General features: G+C 43.4%; 1 protein-coding gene across 1 annotated transcript; it reads left to right on the top strand.

Annotated features, from left to right (window-relative positions):
- The first annotated feature begins 3752 nt into the window (after positions 1 to 3752).
- LOC140456982 (uncharacterized) lies at positions 3753 to 22867 on the top strand. Its single transcript, XM_072550860.1, has 4 exons — positions 3753 to 3921; positions 5208 to 5349; positions 9951 to 10125; positions 19543 to 22867. The coding sequence occupies exons 1-4, from the start codon at positions 3790 to 3792 to the stop codon at positions 19703 to 19705; spliced, it is 612 nt and encodes a 203-aa protein (XP_072406961.1). The 5' UTR covers positions 3753 to 3789; the 3' UTR covers positions 19706 to 22867.
- Positions 22868 to 23253: the final 386 nt, after the last annotated feature.

The following is a 23253-nucleotide window of genomic DNA, read 5'->3' as shown; positions in this document are numbered from 1 at the left end:
GAGGAGAAAGTGAGGACTGCGGATCCTGGAGATCAGAGTCAAAGTGTGTGGTGCTGGAAAAGCTCAGCTGGTCAGGCAGCATCCCAGGAGCAGGAGAATCAACATTTTTGGCATAAGCCCTTCAGCAGGATTGAGGCTTGTGGCCCAAGGGGGCTGAGAGATAAATGGGAGGGGGATGAGGTGGGGGGGAAGATGGCTGGGATTGTGATAGGTAGATGAAGGTGGGGGTGAAGGTAATAGGGTAGAGAGGAGGGTGGAGCAGACATGGAGGAAGGAAGATGGACAGGGAGGACAGTTCAAGAGGGTGGTGCCAAGTTGGAAGGTTGAATCTGGGATAAGGTGGGGGGAGGGGAAATGAGGAAGCTGATGAATTTCACATTGGTCACGTGTGATTGGAGGGTTCCAAGGTGAAAGATGAGGCCTTCTTTCTCCAGGCGTCGGGTGACCAGGGTTTGGCGGTGGAGCATTGTAAATGCCTGCGACTGCTCAGGCGAAATAAAAACCATTAAGAAGGGAGGGCAGAAATACAGGAACAGCAACTGAAATAAACAGGGCACAAAAATTGGCCAAAAAGCAAAGCATGCTGGGAATCCTGAGCCACGACAGACACACAAGAGACAAATCTGCCCAGGGACAAGTCCTTGCTAGATTTACGCCCGGACAATTGAAAACTGGAGAGGCACCAGAGCACATCACAAAGTGTGTCAAACAAACATCACAAGATGCATGGGACATGCCTCAGTAAGGCAGAAGACCAGGTGTGTATTTGGGGACAAAACCAGACTTCCAGGCCCAAGGCAGACACATCGACCGGGTCCCTGTTAGCAAGCCATTGAGAACCATTAGCAGCATTTCAAGGTGATAAAACCAATTAGTTCGATTGCCCTGATTAGCCAAGTCCTTGGAAGGTTCCAGAAGGTAGCCAGGAAGATATAAGAACCTGGGTCTGGCAGGACTTGACCGGACCCCACTCTCCAGCCAACCTCCAGGCATGGCAGGATACAGCAGTGAGCAGAGCAGCTCACCCTCCGACCAGAGACAGAATCAACTCATGAAGAGAGGTACAGACGGAAAAATTCAACAGAGTAGCAAAAGGTCTGGGACATGTCTTAATATTCAAAAGAATTGGATCATTAGAAATAGAGTTGGTAAAATTGTCGAGTGTAATTTTTCCCTTTGTTGTCTCCAATAAAGTTGGGACTTGGCTGACTGACTGCAGCCTCATGCTGTGTTGTCCTTACCTGATACACGCTAAGGATCCTGGGTAAATAAATATTGTGTACACTGGTCAAGGAGTCTGCAGGCTCTTAGAAACACTCATTACTAGGTAAAAGACATGGACTGTGGCAACTCAAAGACAGGGCTCACCACAATCTTCGGGCAAGAGGGAATGAACAAAAAAAACCAACCTTGTCAGAATCTCCTACACCCCGGGAGGCAATAGGAAATACTATGTGTCGACAAAGTGAAATGACTGAACTGAAGTCCTGTTGCGGGTTCAGGTTTTTTTTGACATTTTTCATTTCTTCGATGTGAATGAAGAGCACTTGAACCACTCATATAAAGATAAATGTCAGCTCCAACCATTGCTCTGAAATACAGACCCTGTAAATGTACAGATGGATCATTAAAATTTAGCCTCATGTCTGCCGTTTGGGTCTGTCTTTCTTTCAGTGAACGTTGTGTGGTCCAGGTTTGACCAACATTTGCACCATTTATGTTCACGAGCGAGATACTGAGCCAATTTTATTACTTTGCATAAAGAGGCACGCAAGTCACCATTTGGCTCATTTTCTCAATGTCTCCATGGCGATACATTTTTACGTTGAACCATGAGACATGCAAAGAAATATTGTTACGAAACATAAAGTGACTTCACCCACACCAGGACCATCCAAATCCCTGAATTTGACTAACTGCAAATTTTACAACATGAGACACAAAGTGTACCTGCAATTCCCCCAGGCTCTTTACTCCCTGGAACAGTGACAAATCTTGTGGTAAAACCTGAACCAAGCAGGAACGAGGAGGTGGGTGGTGGGTGGGAGACTGATACCACACGGCATGGGGACACCACCTGAGACTGGAGGGAATGATCCGTGGCATCGGGAAAGTGGTCCAGGAAAAGGTCTGGGAGAGATTACAACTGGGAAAGGGGAAGAGAAGCCTGGAGCAGGGAGTGGTGAAGGGATGGAGTGGGAGCTGGAATGACACTTGGATAGACCAGAGGGGTGGGAATAGAGGGACAGTCTCGAGGGGTTGAATACCCTATTCTGCCACCTTTACTCAGAAAAAAACTTACAAAACATTAAATCCTTACATTTAGCTGGGCTTCACCAACCAAAATGTGAAAATACACCAGGTTTGAGCTGACAGATCTCACAAGAGGAGTCACAGTCTTGCTGCCTGTGTCAGTGGTTATAATCACATCTGTTGAGCGGAAAAACGTTTCGTTGTCGGAGTTTGGAAAATGCAGTCAGGGGGGGAAAGAGGAAAAGTGTGTAAAATTGGATTGAATGTCAGAGGGCTCCAGCACCAGGTTTACAGCAGAACAACAGTCAAAATTGATGAAGGGAATGCTGAGAGATGGGTTCAACCCATCGGGCCATCCCTACCCCAGGGGAAAATATTCATGGATGATTCTGAAGAAAGATAAACATCAGAAAGAGGGAGTGATCCTCACCATGTTATGTTTACAGTTGTGCAGATGAGTCTTTTCCCCAGGGTGGGGGAGTCGAGAACTCGAGGGTATAGGTTGAGGATGAGAGGGGGACAGATATAAAAGGGATCTAAGGGGCAATTTTTTCATGCCGAGGGTGGTGTGTCTATGGAATAAGCTGCCAGAGAAAGTGGTGGAGGCTGGTAAAAGGCATTTGGATGGGTATGTGACTAGGAAGGGTTTAGAGGGATACGGGCCAAGTGTTGGTAAATGGGACCTGACTAGATTGGGATATCTGGTCGGCATGGACCAGTTGGACCGAAGGGTCTGTTTCCGTGCTGTCCATCTCTATGACAGTGAAAGAGTGACCCCGCCAGAGTCAATGCCATGTGAACACTAATGCAGTGATAAACAGTGCCAGGGGAAGTGTACCCCAGTGACAGGCTGTGTCAGGAGTTGGATATCAGTGGGAGTAGTTTTGAAGGGGGGGGCGGGGGGGTGGGAATCATTCAGCCAGTCTCAGGATATCTCAGGGAAGGAAGGAAATACACAAACAGGATCTTTGTGAGATGCTCCAATCATTGGACAGTGAACAGCCCACCGGCCTTACCCTGCTACTGTGAGTAAACGGTGGTCTGTCCATGGTCAGGGAGCAGAATGGCCCCCCTGTTCAAACTGAATGAAGGAAAAGCTGCAGGAAACCCAGGAAATGAAGATGTACAAAACTGAACCCCAAAGGTGAAATCGTTTTCTCCTCATCACCAGTGACTGGGAAATCAATCTTCCAATCCAATGGATTCCCAAACCGGGAAGAGTGACAACCCTGACCATGTGAGTGGGTAGCAATTACAAAAACAGCTTTCCCAAGTGTTCAGTGTTCCCAGGAGCCAGCACACAGAGGGTTAAGGATTTCTGAATCCATTGTAAAGTCAGAGCTAAGAGAAATTTCCATAATTAATCAGCTGGAATGTTCCTCCACCATGACGTTCCTACCTAAGGATAAACTATATTCAAAACCATCTTCATCAAAGAGTATATAACGAGTGTAACTCTGTGCTCAAACTGCAGATCCATCTGAAGGTGCTTAGAGTCAGTCAGTGCGTTCACCAGTGATCTGAGAGAACACCAAGATGCTGAGAATCTTCTTGACTGTGTCTGTCCTCTTTGGACATCAAATTGCTGCACGGGAAACAGAGCAGGAGGTGATCGAACTCTGTGAGGATGTTGACTGTCTCAAGCCGGATCAAGTCATCCAGGACAAGGTCAGTACAGCTCAGAGTTCCCTCTGTTCTGTCATGTTTGTACCAGTGGAAATTATTCCATGTTGTTTTTAGTCCCTAACCTGCAGTGCACCGACAGTGCACATCCCAACCCTGAACCATGAGACTGGACTGAAATTACTCCTCAGGCCTCATTAACACTTTCTCCATGAGCTGCCATCCCCTGCCTGGCTCCCACTGCCAGCTTGTGCAGTAAGAAGAATATCAGGGCTTCCATCTCCAGCAGCAGGTGAAGGGAGGGGTCAGTGTGCTCACAGACAGGGGGATGGTGGGGGACAAGGACTGTAGAGTCAGGGAGCTCTCCTACTGCTCCTGTCTTCACTCAATCTAACCCTGTTTCTGAAAGGCAGTTCTGTCCTTTTTGGAAGAGGCCAAGTCTGGTCTTGAGGGAAATCCTCTGATTTCCAAGCCTGGATAGACCCCTAATTCGAGGTTTTTTTAACTGAATTCAAATTCTATCATCTACCCTCGTGGGGTTCACTCCAGGTCCCCAGAACATGACCTGGCACTCTGGATTAATAGTGTCTCAATTAGAGAGGTGCTGGAAAAGCACGGCAGGTCAGGCAGCATCAAGGAGCAGGAAAATTGACGTTTCGGGCAAAAGCCCTTCCTGATCAAGGGCTTTTGCCTGAAACATTGATTTTCCTGCTTCTCGGATCCTGCCTGACGTGCTGTGCCTTCCCAGCACCACTTTAATCTAGACACTGATTTCCAGCATCTGCAGTCCTCACTTTTGCCTCTCTGGATTGTGCCTTGTGATAAATCCCATGAGGTCATCACCTGCCCCAATTCAGCAGGGTGTAAGTAATGGTGTTTTTATCCTTTCATTCAGTGAAGGTGTCGCTAGCATGGCTGAGATTTGTTGCCCATGCCTCATTCCCAAATGCATTTCTCTGTTTAAATAATGTGTTAAAACACACAGAGAGATACACAACATAGGGACATGTCGTCATTGACATTGGCTCAGTGTAGAAGGATTTCAATAACATTCTCTAAATGTTGCTATTGCAAACCCAAAGGGAAGCAGCAAGGTGAGTCTAACACGACAACATGAAAGATGAAAGAGTGAGAGAGAAAGGGAATGAATCAGGAAATGCTGCTGTCAGGAATCCCATTAAAAACTTCAAACCCCTGTTTCAGGTTCAGTTGCTCCAGAACATGAAGACTCTTGCACACCTGAACACCTGGTCCAGTTCTTTCAGCATTGACATACTTTGGTAGAAGTTCAGTTATATTAAACAGTAATACATATTTTACTCTCATTTTAGGATTATGATGAAATAGAATTTCCACACATTCAATGGGCTGAAACAGCAGTTCATGTTTCGGATTTGAAGACAGATTTGGAGGGAAAAATGGAAATCAGCCTGGATAAGCTGTTCAATTATGCATTTTTCGGCAATGCTGATGGTATGTCAGATATTCCATCAAAGTAACGACAGAATGTGAAATGACTTTTTACTCTTTCGCATTTCTTGCTTGATACGTTCTGCATTGACAAAAAATTCCACAAGGTTGTCACTATTCATCAAATTTTAAAATATATTTATTTCATAAAAGAATTTTTAAAATATTTGAAAAGATATTATTATAAATAGCAAGATGAATGATTCAAGCCTTTTCCCAGCAATATCCTTGCAATATTGACACTCAAACTCAGTAAAGTGTCACTCACATCTTCAATCTTTAATGTTTACTCAATCGATAAGGACACAAACTTTTGCAGGTGTCAACTTTCTGCACATCCACTAATTGTGATTCCCTCCATCTCTCCCAAAAACACACAGACTAACTTATCGACTTCTCTTTGACATTGAATACTTTGAGGCAGTTGGCCACCAGATTGCCTAAAACTAAGCTGCTATTTTGCTATTTAAACAGACTCAGAAGTGACATGACACCAGGGTATAGCCCAGCAGGTTTATTTGAAATCACAGACTTTCAGAAAGTTGCTTCTTCGTCAGGTTCACCTGACATGTGATTCTGTCCTTGTCCACCCTAGTCCAACATCAGCACCTTCATGTCTTTTGAATAGAATCTCCTTATGGCCCCTGCCCTCATTCTATAGATCATTACACAATCTAAATTTTGTAAATTCTCCATTTAGAGTAGGTCAAGTTCTTTCATGAAAAGCTACAACACCACCAAGTTGAAAAATAATGCATATCCGACCGTTAAGTGAGCAAGTTACCTTCAAAGAACTAAAAATGATAAAACAAATTCAAGTTGGAATCCAAGTTTTTAAATCAGGTAAATCATGTATTATAAACTTTATTTGCAGATATTGCTGGACTGTTAGGTTTGGACAGATGGTCAGTGGAAGGAATTTCTGCCGTTCAAAAGACAAATCATGTTTAATTGACTTCATCTAGACATTAGATTAGATTACTTACAGTGTGGAAACAGGCCCTTTGGCCCAACAAGTCCACACTGACCCGCCCAGACCCATTCCCCTACCTTTTACCCCTTCACCTAACACTACAGGCAATTTAGCACGGCCAAATCACCTAACCTGCACATTTTTGGACTGTGGGAGGAAACCAGAGCACCCAGAGGAAACCCACGCAGACACGGGGAGAATGTGCAAACTCCACAGTCAATCGCCTGAGGCGGGAATTGAACCCAGGTCTCTGGCACTGTGAGGCAACAGTTCTAACCACTGTGCCACTGTGCCTGCCTCTGACTATTACCATTAGCTGCTAATGGTCAGAGGAATGAAACACATTTGATGTTTTATGTATCAACATTTAAAAGGTGTATTACAAATTATTATGGAAAACACTGAGCAAAATTACAGATGTTGGTATTGAAGAGATTGGCAGCATTGATACTCAATTGTTTGATGGAGAGAAAGCAAAAAGTAGTGTTAAGCAGCTATTTCTCATACTGGAGGCAAGTATCATCCTCGGGCTCTATGATGCAGTGGTAGTGTCTGCACCTCTCAGCTTGGAGATCCATCTTCAAGATCCTCTTGGGCCAGAGGTATATGATGACATCTCTGAATAGGTTGATTTGAAAATACCTAAAGCACCATTCCCCAGAGATCAATATTGCACTTTCACAGAATGTTAATAATCTGGACTTGAGTGTATAAGGTGTAATTTCAACATTTGCAAGTGATACAAAATAGTTGGGAAGTGAATATTTTTGTCAGTTATCAATGGGATGTTGACATCACTGGCTAGACCCAGTATTAATTTGCCTGTAAGGTCATTGCTGTAAGTCCAAATTTAGATGTAAGCCAGGCCAGATATGGATGAAGGACATTATTGAACCAGTTAAGTTTTTTTATATACTGATCAATGGAATTCATATGGTGATCATTAGGACAACTTTTTAAATCCAAACTTTACCGAATTCAAAATTCCTGGGTCTCTCGTAAAGGGGTTTGAGCCAATGTTACCATAACCATAGCCTGTGTGGATTATTAGCCCAGTGATAACACCACATGCCCTTAACAGTAAGGAGGATTCCAACATGAAAGTCAATTCAAGTTACGTGGTACAATATTAACCAGGGGTGCAAGAACTAAGGCCGGGGATATTTGTGCTCAAGTCTTTGACTTTGTCATTTCACATTCAATTGAAATTCCACTGTTACTCAGTCAACCCCATTATCCAGATAGCTATTCTCACACACCTTTACAGGTTAGCCCAGAAGATACAACTGTTACCCTTTACCTCCTCCCATCTTAGTTTCCAAAACCCCTACATTGCTGTCAGGTAAAGGGGAAGCATTTCTTGCATTGTCATATTCCCTTTTCACCATGTGATCAACTCCACATTGGAGAAATTCAACACTGAGAAATCCATTGAATATTAAAATGGTAACAGCATTATAAGAGCCCATTCAGCCCATCATGCCGGGGCCAGCTCTCTGGAGGAACAATTCACTAAATGCTAATTCTGCACTTTCTACTCATAGATCTGCACATTCTCCTGTTTCCAATTATAATCCAATTTCTGTATATATATCTTTTTATCCACATTGGGAAACCTGTATGAGTGAAGACAGTAAGCAGTTATGTGTTATGCTATAGTTTAGAGAATCAGGGATTGATTTTGATAAATAATGATAACATATGTAGTTTAATGAAAAAGGAATTGGTTTAGCTGAGCGGATTTTCTGAAGTGTTCTTGGCTGAGGCCAGATGTATAAGTTGATTTCTTCCGAAAGAAGGAGAAGATAAAATTTAATGAAGCCCAGTGTGGAGTGGGGGGGAATAAAGAAAGGGATTCTCTCTGTTGCAAGTATCGTGCAGGGTGCTTTTGGAATAGGAAAATATTTTTGCCATATGTTTTGAAATCATCAAATGTATATTCTATGAAAATAATTTACTTTAACCTGCCTTAGTTTCAACTCTTCTGTTTTCTTTTAAAGGCAAATCTGCAAAATTCAATGTTTGCATTTCTGTGAAAGACCAGCTCACGAAAACCAGAAACAATTCACAACATGATCTATCAACACATAATGCCACCTGAGATTTGACTTGTCCAGTCATAACATCAGCTGGCATCATAATATTTGGCTTTTTTGCAATATTTTTGAAATTGCTGGACTTAAGCGAGATCAATCTCTTTCTTTTAAAGTAACAACTCAGGGGTGGTTCAGCTCCATTATGGTGACATTCATTTAACATAACTTGAAGATGGATTTGAATGTTGCTAAGAGCTTTTTTGAAATGAAAGCTCTAACAGTGGATTATTTGATTAGGGCTAAAATTAGAGTTATAATTAGAAAAGTAAGATGTTCTCAAGATGAGATGGTTCAAGTTATTATTCAACAGTTAGCATTGTTTTTTCATTCATTTATGAGAATGTGGGTATTGCTGGCTATGCCAATTTTTATTGCTGGCTATGCCAGTTTTTATTGCTCATGTCGTATTGACCAGAGGGCAGTTAAGAGTCAACCACTATTCTGTCAATCTAGAATTGCATATAGACCAGATTAGGTAAGGACAGCAGTTTTCTTTTCAAAAGGGGAATTCTGAATGAGATGGGTATTTCCCACCAATGGCATAGTCATCATTAGAATTTGAATTCCATTCATTTTTTCCACCATGAACTCACACTCTACCACAGGCATGGCGGGATTTGAACCTTGGTCCCCAGGATATTACCTAGCTGTCTGGATTAATACAAGAGCAAGAATTCCATTAGACCATCACATCCCCTATTAAAAGAAAGAAAAATGAAAATATAATGTCATAGGTGAAATTAGCAAAGCTCAAGTTAGAAATGATAGGCCTTCAGTTTGAAGACCAACAGAAATAAGGGAAAGAGAATAAGAAAAATTGAAATGGAATGGGAGGATTCTTAAAAGAAAATTAGAATGGAGAAGGTGGTAAAACGTGCAAGTTAGAACGAGGAAAACTTGGATCCCCAATAATACAGGGAACTTGGACAACTGGATTTAGTCAAAGAAAAGCCTCAATGAAAAATGAAGAAAGAAGGAGGGAGCAGCTTGGAGGATGATTCTGGTCCCAAAGAGGGATTTGATTTAACCAAGAATCTCCACATAGTGCTGAAATTTACTGAAGGTAGAGTCAAAAGCTCTTTTACCCCATTTGAAAAGGTTGTTGAACAGAAGATGTGACTCTGAGAGGTCCAGACCTTAATGGGACAAAGTAATTTGGAAGGTACAGCTCTGACTGTGTATGCCAGATTGTCAGAAGAACAAGTGGAGTAGAACTGCAGAGTACAGCACAGTCAATGACGCAATGCTCAATATTTAGAAGCTTGTGCCTGAAGCTTATTAATTAAAATTTAGGATTGCAAGAAAGAAACCTAAATAGATATTTGTTAAATTTTCAAAAAACAATGCAATGCTGTGGTATCAGTGGTTTAGCTGTGAGGGGTTGAGCGACTGTCTCCTGTTCCCAGTTTGTATGTTTATGTGCACATATGTTCATACATGACATAGAATTCACTGCCTGAAATAGTGGTGTAAGCAACTTCAGCAACAATATTGAAAGATAAACATGTAAATAACAGTGTTTTCTTTATCTGCAGAAACAATTGTTCCTTTAACTGCACCTTGGGGATGTGCTGGATACGTGGTAAATCAAACATTTTCAGAGACAGTCTATGTCGGTGTTGGCATTGTTCCTGAAGTCAGAAGTATGCCTGAACCTACAGATCAAACGATTAAATTAAAAGAATTAACTCCAGGTCACTACTTTGTCAAGTGAGTTTTGTTGCTGAAATATTGTGATTAATGTTTCTTTATGTCACCATCATTCCAGTCTGGGTCAGATTGAGATTAACAGGTCCATCAAGTCACACTGGGACAATGTGAATACAGTTGTGGATTGGTTCATTTCTCACAATCTGCAACTCCACCTCCTGAGAACATAGCCAGTCCTCCACATTCACATTACTCCAGCTCACAAGAAGCTGGCTCCTGGATTCTAAAAGTCTCATCTGCAACATGCTTAACATTTTTCACAGAACACTTCCACCTCATTTGAACAAAGGGACTTTGGAGTAGAAGTAAGTCATTCAGATCCTTTAGACTGCTTCACCCTTCTAGGTAATGGCAGATCATCCACTTCAGTGGAATTTTACCACAATATTCCCATATGCCTTGATGTCATTACTATCTTGAAGTGCATCAATATCTGTCTAGATCATACTCAGTGACTGAGCTTCCACAGTTCAGAAGGCAGCATTCCAGAATCAATAGTACTTTGAAGATTTGAGAATAAAAGCCAATATCTCCACATCTCTCTATCCACCTTCACCTCTATCAACACACTGGGATGTGAATAATCAGAGTCCCAGGGAATTTCAAATGTCATCCAATCAATTTTTCCAACATCATTTCTTTACTGTGACATTTTCCTTTCAACTTCTCATTCTCACTGCCCTCTATATCTCAGTCATTTTCTAGACATTTTTTTTGTCTTGCTTCGTGTCAAACACAAGATAATAATTTCGCTTCGGTGGATTACTTCTTTGAGATTGAGCAAGAGATTGTTGCCTTAACACCATGCCACAAAGCTCTTAGGGTCATCGAGTCATAGAGATGTACAACATGGAAACAAAACCTTCGGTCCAACCCGTCCATGCTGACCAGATATTCCAACCCAATCTAGTCCCACCTGCCAGCACTAGCCCATGTCCCTCCAAACCCTTCCTATTCATATATCCATCCAAATGCCTCTTAAATGTTGCAATTGTACCAGCCTCCACCACTTCCTCTGGCAGCTCATTCCATACACGTACCACCCTCTGCGTGAAAAAGTTGTCCCTTAGATCTCTTTTATATCTTCCCTCTCTCACCCTGAACCTATGCCCTCTAGTTCTGGACTCCCCCACCCCAGGGAAAAGACTTTGCATATTTACCCTATCCATGCCCCTCATAATTTTGTAAACCTCTATAAGGTCACCCCTCAGCCTCTGACGCTCCAGGGAAAACAGTCCCAGTCTGCTCAGCCTCTCCCATAGCTCAAATCCTCCAACCCTGGCAACATCCTTGTAAATCTTTTCTGAACCCTTTCAAGTTTCACAACATCTTTCTAATAGGAAGGAGACCCGAATTGCGCGCAATATTCCAACAGTGGCCTAACCAATGTCCTGTACAGCCGCAACATGACCTCCCAACCCCTGTACTCAATACTCTGACCAATAAAGGAAAGCATACCAAATGCCTTCTTCACTATCTTATCTACTTGCGACTCCACTTTCAAGGTGCTATGAACCTGAACTCCAAGGTCTCTTTGTTCAGCAACACTCCCAAGGACCTTACCATTAAGTGTACAAATCCTGCTAAGATTTGCTTTCCCAAAATGCAGAACCTCGCATTTATCTGAATTAAACTCCATCTGCCACTTCTCAGCTCATTGGCCCATCTGGTCAAGATCCTGTTGTAATTTGAGCTAACCCTCTTCATTGTCCACTATACCTCCAATTTTGGTGTCATCTGCAAACTTACGAACTGTACCTCTTATGCTCGCATCCAAATCATTTATGTAAATGACAAAAAGTAGAGGACCCAGCACCGATCTTTGTGGCACTCCACTGGTCACAGGCCTCCAGTCTGAAAAACAACCCTCCACCACCACCTTTGAGCCAGTTCTGTATCCAAATGGCTAGGTCACCCCGTACTCCATGAGATCTAACCTTGCTCATCAGTTTCCCATGGGGAACCTTGTCAAATGCCTTACTGATGAAGTCCATATAGATCACATCTACTGCTCTGCCCTCATCAATCCTCTTTGTTACTTCTTCAAAAAACTCAATCAAGTTTGTGAGACATGATTTCCCCCGCACAAGGCCATGTTAACTATCCTAATCAGTCCTTGCCTTTCCAAATACATGTACATCCTGTCACTCAGGATTCCCTCCAACAATTTGCCCACCACCGAGGTCAGGCTTACTGGTCTATAGTTCCCTGGCTTGTCCTTACCACCCTTCTTAAACAGTGGCACCACGTTTGGCAACCTCCAGTCTTCCGGCACCTCACCTGTGACTATCAATGATACCAATACCTCAGCAAGAGGCCCAGCAATCACTTCTCTGGCTTCCCACAGAGTTCTCGGTACACCTGATCAGGTCCTGGGGATTTATCCACCTTTAACCATTTCAAGATATCCAGCACTGCCTCCTCTGTAATCTGGACATTGTACAAGATGTCACCATCTATTTCCCTACAGTCTATATCTTCCATATCCTTTTCCACAGGATACACTGATACAAAATATTCATTTAGTATCTCCCACATTTTGTGTGGCTCCACACAAAGGCTGACTTGCTGATCTTTGAGGGGCCCTATTCTCTCCCGAGCTACCCTTTTGTCCTTAATGTATTTGTAAAAACCCTTTGGATTCTCCTTAACTCTATTTGCCGAAGCTATCTCATGTTGTCTTTCTTGGGAAATGTACCTATCAAAACAAAATAGTGTGATGTTGAAGGTTCTGAGATGTCAGGGTGGGCATGAGCCATTCTTGACGCGGGTTGGCAGAAGGTGGCAACATTCTTAGGGCAGGAAACTGTCCGCAGCAATTTCAGCACAGCAAGATTCCACGAGCAGTCCCATGAGTAACATTCGCACAGTACCGACAAAGTATTAAACTCTCCCTATAGCCTGAGAGGAAGACAGGCACTCCTTCAGGAATTTTCAGTGATTTGAAAATCACTGTCTGACAAGATCCTTTTGTGAATCAGACCTTGTAGCAGAAAGGATATTTTTGATGGATTTGTTTTTCAAAGGATGCAGTTCTAATAGATGCAGTTGTAAATCATTAGCTCACAATTGAATGGAGGTGATCAATGTATCGCCCACTGACTGGAGAGCTGATAAGAGCCCCACATCAGCTCTCTCAGGGAAAGCTTGCTGCATTCAGTGACCCTCAAGCACTGCTGGCTCCTGGCTGCTGAGGCACTGTACCTGAGAGGCTGAGCATCAGCACTGACTCCGAGGCTGATAGGTCTGTGATAGCAGGTAGAGGATCACAGGACGGTGTCATGGGGGTGTGGAGTGGGTGAGGTGGGTCAGCAGAAAGGGCAGGTGTCGAGGTCTCTCTAACAGCCAGATCCTGGTGGTGGTTTATTTTTTATTCATTCCTGGGATGTGGCTTGTCCTATCTCTAGTTGCCCTGGAGATGGCGGTGGTGAGTTGTCCTCTTGAACTGTTGCAGTCCTGCTGTCAGGAAGGCAGTTCCAGATACTTGATCCACTGACACTGACGGCACGATGATGTATTACCAAATCAGGATTGAGTGTGGTTTGGAGGGGATCTTGCGGGCGGTGATATTTTCATGTCCTTACTGCCCCTGACCTTCTCGATGGTAGAGGGCAGAGTTTTAGGCCATAAGACCAGAAGACATAGGAGCAGAAATTAGGCCATTTGGCCCATAGCTCAGCCATTCAACCATGGCTGATAAGTTTCTCAACTCCATTATTCTGCTTTCTCATGATAACCTTTTATCCCCTTGGCAATCAAGAACCTATTGATCTCAGTCTCAAATATACTCAATGACCTGGCCTCCACAGCCTTCGGTGACAATGAATTCCATAGATTCACCATGCTCTCGCTGAAGACGTTTCTCCTCATCTCTGTTCTAAAGGATCTTCCCTTTACTCTAAAGCTGTGCCTTTGGATCCTAGTCTCTCCTGCTCATGGAAGCAACTTCCCTACATCCACATTGTCCAGGCCGTTCAGTATTCTGTAAGTTTCAATTAGATCCCCCTTCATCCTTCTAAATTCCATCGAGTATCGACCCAGGGTAATAAAACATTTTTCATATGTTAAGCTTTTCATTCCTGGGACCATTCTCATTAACCTCCTCTGGACCTCTCCAAGGCCAACACATTCTTCCTGAGGTATGGGGGCCAAAGCAGCTCACATTACTCTAAATGTGGTCTGACATTTAGAGCCTCAGAAGTATATCCCTGCTTTTATATTCTAGTCCTTTCCAAATAAATGGCAACATTATATTTGCTTTCCTAACAACCTGCAAATTTACCTTCAGAGAATCCTGGACGAGAACTCCCAAGTCCCTATGCACTTCAGATTTTTTAATCTTCTCCCCATTTAGAAAATAGTTTATGTCTCTGTTCTTCCGGCCAATGTGCATGATCTCACACTTTTCCAAGCTGTACACAATCTGCCACTTTTTTTGCCCACTCTCTTAACTTGTCTAGATCAGTCTGCAGCCTCCCTGCCTTCTCAATGATGCCTGTCCCTCCACCTATCATTATATCATCTGCAAATTCAGCCAGAATACCTCAGTTCCTTCATCTAGATCATTAATGTATAAAGTGAAAAGTTGTAGTCCCAACACAGTGCCTTGAGGAACACTACTAGTCACTGGCTGACATCCTGAGAAGAACTCTTTTTATCCCCACTCTCTGCTTTCTGCCAGACAGCCAATCTTCTATCCATGCTAGCACCTTGCCTCTGACACCACAGGCCCTTGTCTTACTCAGTAGCCTCCTGTGTGGCACCTTGTCAAAGGCCTTCTGGAAGTCCAAGTAGATAACATCCATTGGCTCCCCTTGGTCTAAATCGTGCATTACCTCCTCAAAGAATTCAAACAGATTTGTCAGGTGTGACCTTCTCTTGATGCAACCTTGCTGATTTTGCCCTATTTCATCATACACTTCCAAGTATTGAGAAATTTCATCCTTCACAATGGATTCCATAATCTTAACAACGATCAATATCAGGCTAATCAGCCTGTAATTTCCCCTCTTTTGTCATACTCCCTTTTTAAATAAGGGAGTACATTAGCAATTTTCCAGTCCTCTGGGACCCTCCCTGACTCCAGTGATTCCTGGAAGATCACCATTAATGTCTCCACTATCTCTTCAGCTGTCTCTTTCTGGGGTGTGGTCCATCTGGTCCAGATTATTTCTCCCCAATCAAACCTTTCAAATTTCCCAGCACCTTCTCCTTGGTGATGGCCACCATACTCACCTCTGACTCTCTGGAATTTTTGGGATGTTACTCGTGTCTTCCACCATGAAGACTGATGCAAAATACTTATTCAGTTCCTCCACCATTTCTTTGTTCCCCATTACCACTTCTCCAGTATTGTTTTCCAGCAACCCAATGTCTATTTTGCCTCTCTTTTGCCCTTTAGGTATCTGAAGAAACTCTTGCAATCTTCTTTTATATTACTGGCTAGCTTATGGTCATATTCGATATTCTCCTTCCTTATTTCTTTTATCGTTGTCCTCTGTTGGTTTTTGTAAGCTTCCCAATTCTCTGAGTTCCCACTGCTGTTCACCGCATTGTATGCTTCCTCTTTTGCTTTTATGCTGTCCCTGACTTCTCTTGTCAGCCATGGTTGCCTCATCCTCCCTTTAGTATGCTTCTTTCTCCTCGGGATGAATTTTACTGTATCCCAGAAACTCTTGCTATTGCTGTGCCACTGCCTTTCCTGCTAGGTTCTTCTTCTAGTCCATTCTGGTCAGTTCCTCTCCACGCCTCTGTAGTTGCCTTTATTGAGCTGTAATACCGTTTCATCTGATTCCACCTTCTCCCTCTCTAATTGCAGAGTAATTTCTATCATATTATGGTCACTCCCTCCTAAGGGTTCCTTCACCTTAAGCTCCCTTATCAAGTCTGCCTCATTGCGCATCACTAAATTCAGAATTAGCTGTTCTCTAGTGGGCTCCACCACAAGCTGCTCCAAAAAGCCATCTCATAAACATTGATCAAATTCCCTCTCTTGCAATCCACTACCAACTGATTTTCCCAGTCCACCTGCATATTGAAGTCCCCCATGATCATTGTAACCTTGCCTTTCTTATATGCCTTTTCTATCTCCTAGTGTATCGTGCGATCCACATCCTGACTACTGTTTGGAGGCCTGTGCATAAGTCCCATTCTGGTCATTTTACCTTTGTGGTTTCTCAATTCTAGACATATTATACATCATCTGACCCTGCATGGTTTCTTGCTATTGATTTAATTTCATTTCTTATTCATAGGGAAACACCATCCCCTCTGTCCATTTGCCTGTCTTTTCAATAGGATGCATATCCTTGGATATTTAGCTCCCAGTCCTGATCCCTTTGCAGCCACGTCTCCGTGATGCCCACCACAGCATACCTGACAATTGTGATCTTCAACACAAGCTCATTTACCTTATTCAGTATACTGTGTGCATTTAGATATACCTTCAGTCCTGTATTTACCATCCCTCTTCTCATTGTTATTCGCTTATTTAGTGTGTTTGAAGTTTGATTCCTAACTCTTTCCGAACACTCTGTCCTATTTTGTGTTCTGGAGACTTTAATAATTGCTTCTGAGTTCTCCTTGCTTGTCATTTTTTTCATACTTTTCCATGCAGTTGAATCCACCTCCAGTGATGTTAACCTGCTGCTTTGTTTCCCACTGGCCTGGATACTTCTTTGAGTTTTACCCTTCGCTTTCCCCCAACTTTCTAATTTAATGCTCTGTTGACCACCCTATTTACCTTTCTCTAGGGAATATTAGTCCCAGCTTGGTTCAGGTAGAGACCATCCCCATGGTACAGATCCCTCCTGTTCCAATACCGATGCCAGCGCCCATGAAAAGGAACCCCTCTTTCCCGCATCACTCTTTTAGCCACATGATTACTTCCTTTGTTCCTGTTTCCCTATGCCAATCTGCACGAGGCTCAGGTAGTAATCCAGAGATTATAACCCTTGAGGACCTGTTCTTTAATTTAGATCCTACTTTCTAATAATCCCTAAACTGATCCTCTTTCCTCATCCAGACAATGTTGATTGTCCCAACGTGGACCAAAAAATTGGATCCTTCTCCTCCCTCTCCAATATCCTTTCAAGCCGGTCAGAGGTGGCCCTTACAGTGGCACCAGGGAGGCAACATACCATGCAGTTTTCTCTATCCTGCTTACAAAGGATGCTATCTATTCCCCTAATTCTCGAATCCCCTACAACTACCACTGCTCTTTTTGCTCCCCCCTCTTGAATGGCCTCCTCTATCACAGTGCCATGGTCAGCTGGCTCACCCTCCCCACAGCCCTGTTCCTCATCTACACAGACAGCAAGTACCTCATGCACCTTGGACAAAGTCAAGAGCTGAGGCTCATCTGTCTGAATACAGGATCCCCCTATCTGCCTCACTTGCAGTCACACACTGCTGTCCCTGTCCCTGACCAAATTTGTGATACTTAATCTACCAGGTGTGACTGCCTCCTGAAACACAACGTCCAGGTAACTCTCCCCCTCCCTGAAGTGCCGCAGTGTTTGAAGCTCACATTTCAGCTCATTAATTCTGAGCCAAAGTTCCTTGAGCAACCAACATTTGCTGCAGATGTGGTCAATGCAGCTCGCAAAGGGATCAGCCAACTCCCACATCATACAGCTACAGCACATCACCTGCCCAGCCAGCTCGACTTAATTAATTTATTAGTTAGTTATGCCATGTTATTTTTTCAAATTTGGGACAGATTCCCTACCCGCCAATCAGGTCACAGCCCTCCTGTGATATCCCTTTTTCAGTTTAATTTCAGTTACTCCATGGGTTCCTCCTGGAAGTTAATGCCAAAGGAGCAAGGTGATTCGTGACATGGTAGATGGTACACACTGTGCCACTATGCATTGGTGAAGGGAGCGAATATTGAAGGTGGTGGAAAAGGTGCCAGTCAAGTGGGCTGCAATGTCCTGGATGGTGGTGAGATTCTTGAGTGATTTTGCAGCTTTACCTATCCAAACAGGTGGTGTGTAGTCTATCACATTCCTGACCTATGCCTTGTCGGTGTGGACAGGCTTCAGTGAGTTATTACATTGTACCTTGTAGCTGGTACACATTGCTACCGTAGTGTGTCAGTGTTAGAGGGAGACACAGCCAAAGCAGCTGAATTCTAGGCCTGAGCTAAGAGTGACTGCACTTGCCAATAAGGCTGTGTTGGAACAAATGTGGCTTTAAGGAGTTCGAGCAAAACTGGAATCAATGGGAACTGGGAAGAATCTCCACTGGTTGGAGACATACCTGACACGTGCTCATGAATGACCTCTCTCTTTAACAGGACTTGCTCAAACTGTGACAAATGACTTTCACACCACATAAGTGTCAGGCAATTGTAACACAGAATCTAACCATCACCCTCTGATATTCAATGGTATAATCAGTGAATGCACCATGTCAGTGACTGCAGACACAACATAAACATTCAACTCTTCTGCCATTTCTCAGTTCATCATTATCAATTCTCCTAAATCTGCCTGCAATTGAATCACTTTTGATATAGCCAAAATGTCATTTTGACTTATCTTTCAAGTTTTTGCAATTCATTTATGTGTTTTTGATGGATTACAGATATATTCAATTCTCCTCTTCCTGATGACTTTCTTATTTGTCCTTTATGGAAATTTCTAGAAAGAGCTTTCTCTGTAACTTTTCAAGGGCATTCATGTATTTGCTAAAATGGCCACAATGCTCAAATTGGGGCCGTTCCAGGTTTTCACGGAGGCTCGGTCGCACGGTGGCTCAGTGGTTAGCACTACTGCCTCACAACGCCAGGCACCCGGGTTTGATTCCAGCCTCAGGTGACTGTCTGTGTGGAGTCTGCATATTCTGCCAGTGTCTGCATGGGCTTCCTCTGGGTACTCTGGTTTCCTCCCACAGTCCAGAAATATGAAGATTAGGTGAAATGGTCATGCTAAATTTCCAATAGTGTTCAGGGATGTGTAGGTTGGGCGCATTAGTCAGGGGTAAATGTAGGATAATAGGTTAGGGGAATGGATCTGGGTAAGTTACTTTTCAGAGGGGTCGGTGTGGACTTGTAAGGCCAAACGGCCTGTTTCCACAATATAGGGATTCTATAAAAATGTAAGGCTTCTCTGATTCAGTGATCAATCATCTAGTTATAGGATTCCGTTTTCTTTGTTAGTCACTCTCTCACTAAAAATCTGCGCACCAAGATTTCTCCGACTGCACCCCATATAATGTTTAGAACACTTTACCTGCTATGGGACTGTCTATTCTGATCATCGATTGATTCTGTTCCTGTAATCACAATGGAGGGTTCTCAATGGGCTGAAAGACTAACTCCTATTCCTATTGTCCTGTTAATCTACTCTGATCTAGACAGGTTTTGTCATGAGGAATGAGAATTAAATGCCTATACTCTTAATTCTGTTGCAGGACATTTCATGAGAAATTTGAATGGGAAGGATATAAAGAACTGGTGCTGGACTTCTTGAAGGAACTGGAAGAAGAAAAAGGAACATTTGAATGGAGATATATTATCATTTGGTATAAAAAAGGTGGACTAACGCAAATATGGTTCAGACAGGAATCAGAATGAAATTTTTCTGGTCGATTCTGTTACCATTATAATACTGAACAGTGAGATGCTGAATTCTAAAATCTATTTTATCTTCCCCAAACTACACATTGAATTAACCTAGAGTACAGTGCATAACTTGGTTCTCCTTACCTAGAGAAAGATACACCCTTATACTTACCTTCCAGTGAATGCAGTGACTGGTCATTAGACACATTATGTACATGTGCCTACATTGGGAATTTGACCAATTCCACCAGTTACATCTCTGAAATCCTGGGATCCTATTTATAAACACTGCTGTCTACTGGCAGTCAGCATTTTTATCTCAAACTAAAATTATGGCATTTGTTCTTCATTCAAAATTATTTAGCTATTTTAGCATCAACAAGGAGTATTTCATTTCCCACTTACACTTGTTGTTGCCGCTGGTTCTTTAGTCCAATGATTCCCATCAATGGCTTTATCCAAGTTGCTCACTTCATTGGCTCTGAAATTCCAATCAGGAGTCAGTCGCTGTCAGCAACACCAACTCCCCCATTCCCCCTACCTTGACAACACCTCCGTTATGACCCTGTCAGACTGGAGAAACCCCACTCAACCTGACACCCTTGTACTGGCTTGTCCTGAAACTTCCTCACCTCCCCACCAATCCCAGGAGTCTGCAGATCCCTCATCACTGACCCACTACTCCCCTTCTCTCCTATCATCACCCTGTTGGAACTGTCACCTCCCGCTACCATGCTATCAGCAAAACGACTTTTCTCTTATCTCAGACTTGACATCCCATTTGACCCAACTCCACTAGACCCAAAAGCTGCCCTTGAACAGACACACCCAAGTGGTCAAAACTGGCTTGGAACTGACAACCATCTGCAGCCCCCAACACCTGACAAGCCCTCGCCTCACTGACCTGAAACCCCACCCAAAGTGACCCAGTTGGAACTGACCCCTCCTTCCAGACCTGGTAGGACCACACCCCCATCCCTAAAACTCTGGACCTGACACTGCCCCTTCAATGTATCCCCACCCTCCACTCAACCCCAGAAGATCCACCCGCCCATTCCCCTCCAGTCTGGTCCCAGCAGAAATGACACTCCCCTCACCCCAGCCCAACGTCTTGACAGATCCCAAGCTTTCTCTCACTGACCTGACAATATACCCCTCCATTCCTGGCACTATTCTCCCCCACTGCCCTGGTCCCCCACCTTCCTCACCCTCTGCTAACCCACATTCCACTGAATGGCCTCACCCATCTGCCACCCTGCACATCCGCCTTCTCACCTTAGCACCAACTACAGCCCCTCCCCCTCCTGCCCATCATCCTCCCTCCTCAATTCCTTCCACTCTCACCTTCATGTGATGGTTCTCAACTGTCCTGGGACAGAGAGATCTCACTGGGGACTGTACCATCTTGTCTTTCCCCGGGTCATAAAAATGCAGGTCCACCATACAGTGAGATCATTGCTGATTTACCCCTTCAAGTCAACTTTCCCACACTGTCCCTCGATTGGGTAATCTGTCCAATGATGTCATTGCATTCACTCTAATTCACTCTTGGGTACGGAGATCAAAACTACTGATGTCATCCACTGCTACAACTGAAGTGAGATTTATGTACTCTTCACTCGCTTTGTAATAAAGATAAGATACTATTTGTTTCTCTAATAGCTTGCTCAAACTGCCTATTAATATTCTGTGCTGATGTAGAAGGACATCCAGGTTACTCTGAATACCACCATTTCCCAACAATTCACCAATACAAAATGTTCCCCTGTTATACTATTTTCATATTTGGCTACCATCATGTTTTCCCAAATTCCATTCCATCTGGCTGCTCGTGTTCCTTTTAATATTCTTTATAATCGGGATTTCTTGTCAAATCTAAACTTTCAGCCAGTGTTTCAGATTCATTTCTAACTAACCACCTCTGTTGTGCATTGGTGACATCGGTTTAAGGTCATTTTATGGCATGTACAAAGGTTTAAATTCAATTGTATATGGGGAGCTGGATCCTTCACTGGGAAGCAGGGATTTAATTTCCTTTTCTCTAATCTTATTTGAAATGAATGCATTGTTCACGGCCTGAGACAGGGATGGTCCTGGTGATGGATTATGCTGCTGTTTAATCTCAATCATGCTGGGTCAGAAGGTTTCATGTTGATGTGGTAAGAGCACATTGACAGTGGGAGGGATTACAGAGCCTGGTTGTTTGAGATTGGTCAGTGCTGGAACTGCCCTTTGGAGTATTCCTACATGAATTGGATTTGTAAACCATCAATACTCATTGTTGTGATCCTTTTGTAATCATGTCCCACCTTCAACTGAAAGTTAGTGACACCTAAGAATCAGTCAGCTTTGAGCTGTAGTGCCTGAGGTCAGAGGTCTCACTTGTGGAACTCTGCAGCACAAGGGGAGGGGGCAGGAGAGTGGGAGCTTACATTGAGGCTCAGAACCAGCAAGGGTCAGTGAGAGGAGGAAGAGGGATGTGGACCGGAGTCTGGAGGAGGGTGAGGGCCTTGCAAACAGTAACATTGGACACACAGAGTATTCTAAATACATGAGGAATGCATCCCCAGTTACATTGTGGGTACTTTACATTTGAACTGGAACCAACAAGAATGAAGAGAGTGGAAGTGGGGGACACTATGGTTACTGCCATCAGAAACACCAGGTCAGGGTGAAAATTCCACCCTGTGTGGGCAGTAGAATATTCCCTTTTCCTGCCATTCCTGATGGTCAGACACTGGACATTGTGCTGGAAATGAGGAGAAAGGTTGTTTCTTAATCCAATTCAGCTTTACTCAGGTCAGTGCAGGTTCAGAAAACAGCTGGATCCAGGTGAGGAAGGACAAGTGGAAGATTTTGGGAACCAGGAATGAAGCAGCTTCAAACTGGTCCCTAAAATGGAGAAAGAATCCCAACGTGAAATCAGAGTCCTGAGTCTGACATTAGAATAAAATTCAGCTTCAGATCTGGTCCCACCCACCCTGAGAGCTCCCACTCACAATACAGACTGATTAAATGTGTGATTGGAGAAATTATCTATCCCAATATGATTCCTGTTAACAGGCCGTTCATTCACAGGCTTCTCGTGTGGAGGGAAGAGGCCATAGTCTTCGAGTTTGTGTTTGTCTGTGTTTTTCTGTCTGCTGGAAATGTATTCTCACTGTGAAGTAAAGAGGGTGATGCATCATAACTCTCCGTCTCCTGTTCTATTCTCACTCTGAGGGAAATCTGGGCCACTGCTCACATCACAATGTTAACATTGTATACAGCTTTCCATATTTCAGTGAAATGAATATGTTGAAGTATTGAAGATTAAAAGTAATAATTCTCCAATTTCAGAGAATGATCCCACACTAACAGAGGGCATTTGACCCACTGTGTACATGAGCTACAGGCAAAGTGTCATTGGGGATAATAAAGTCAAGGACTAACATGTGTGGCTCAAGATAGATGCGTGTGGAATAGCTATCAGTTTAGCAACACTCCAGGAGCAGTCTAACCAACACCTTGTACATAGGCCAAATGTAGGAAGAATGATCCAGATGTTGGAGAAATCCAAA

Source organism: Chiloscyllium punctatum, chromosome 3, assembly GCF_047496795.1.
Source record: "Chiloscyllium punctatum isolate Juve2018m chromosome 3, sChiPun1.3, whole genome shotgun sequence".
Classification (NCBI taxonomy): Eukaryota; Metazoa; Chordata; class Chondrichthyes; order Orectolobiformes; family Hemiscylliidae; genus Chiloscyllium; species Chiloscyllium punctatum.
Note: the sequence above shows the minus strand (reverse complement) of the source record. Positions and strands in the feature narration are given on the sequence as shown.

Coding starts and splice junctions, on each gene's coding strand:
- LOC140456982 (XM_072550860.1), top strand. CDS start 3,790: ATGCTGAGAATCTTCTTGACTGTGTCTGTCCTCTTTGGACATCAAATT. Junction 5,350..9,950: donor ATTTTTCGGCAATGCTGATG/GTATGTCAGATA, acceptor CTTTATCTGCAG/AAACAATTGTTCCTTTAACT. Junction 10,126..19,542: donor CCAGGTCACTACTTTGTCAA/GTGAGTTTTGTT, acceptor ATTCTGTTGCAG/GACATTTCATGAGAAATTTG.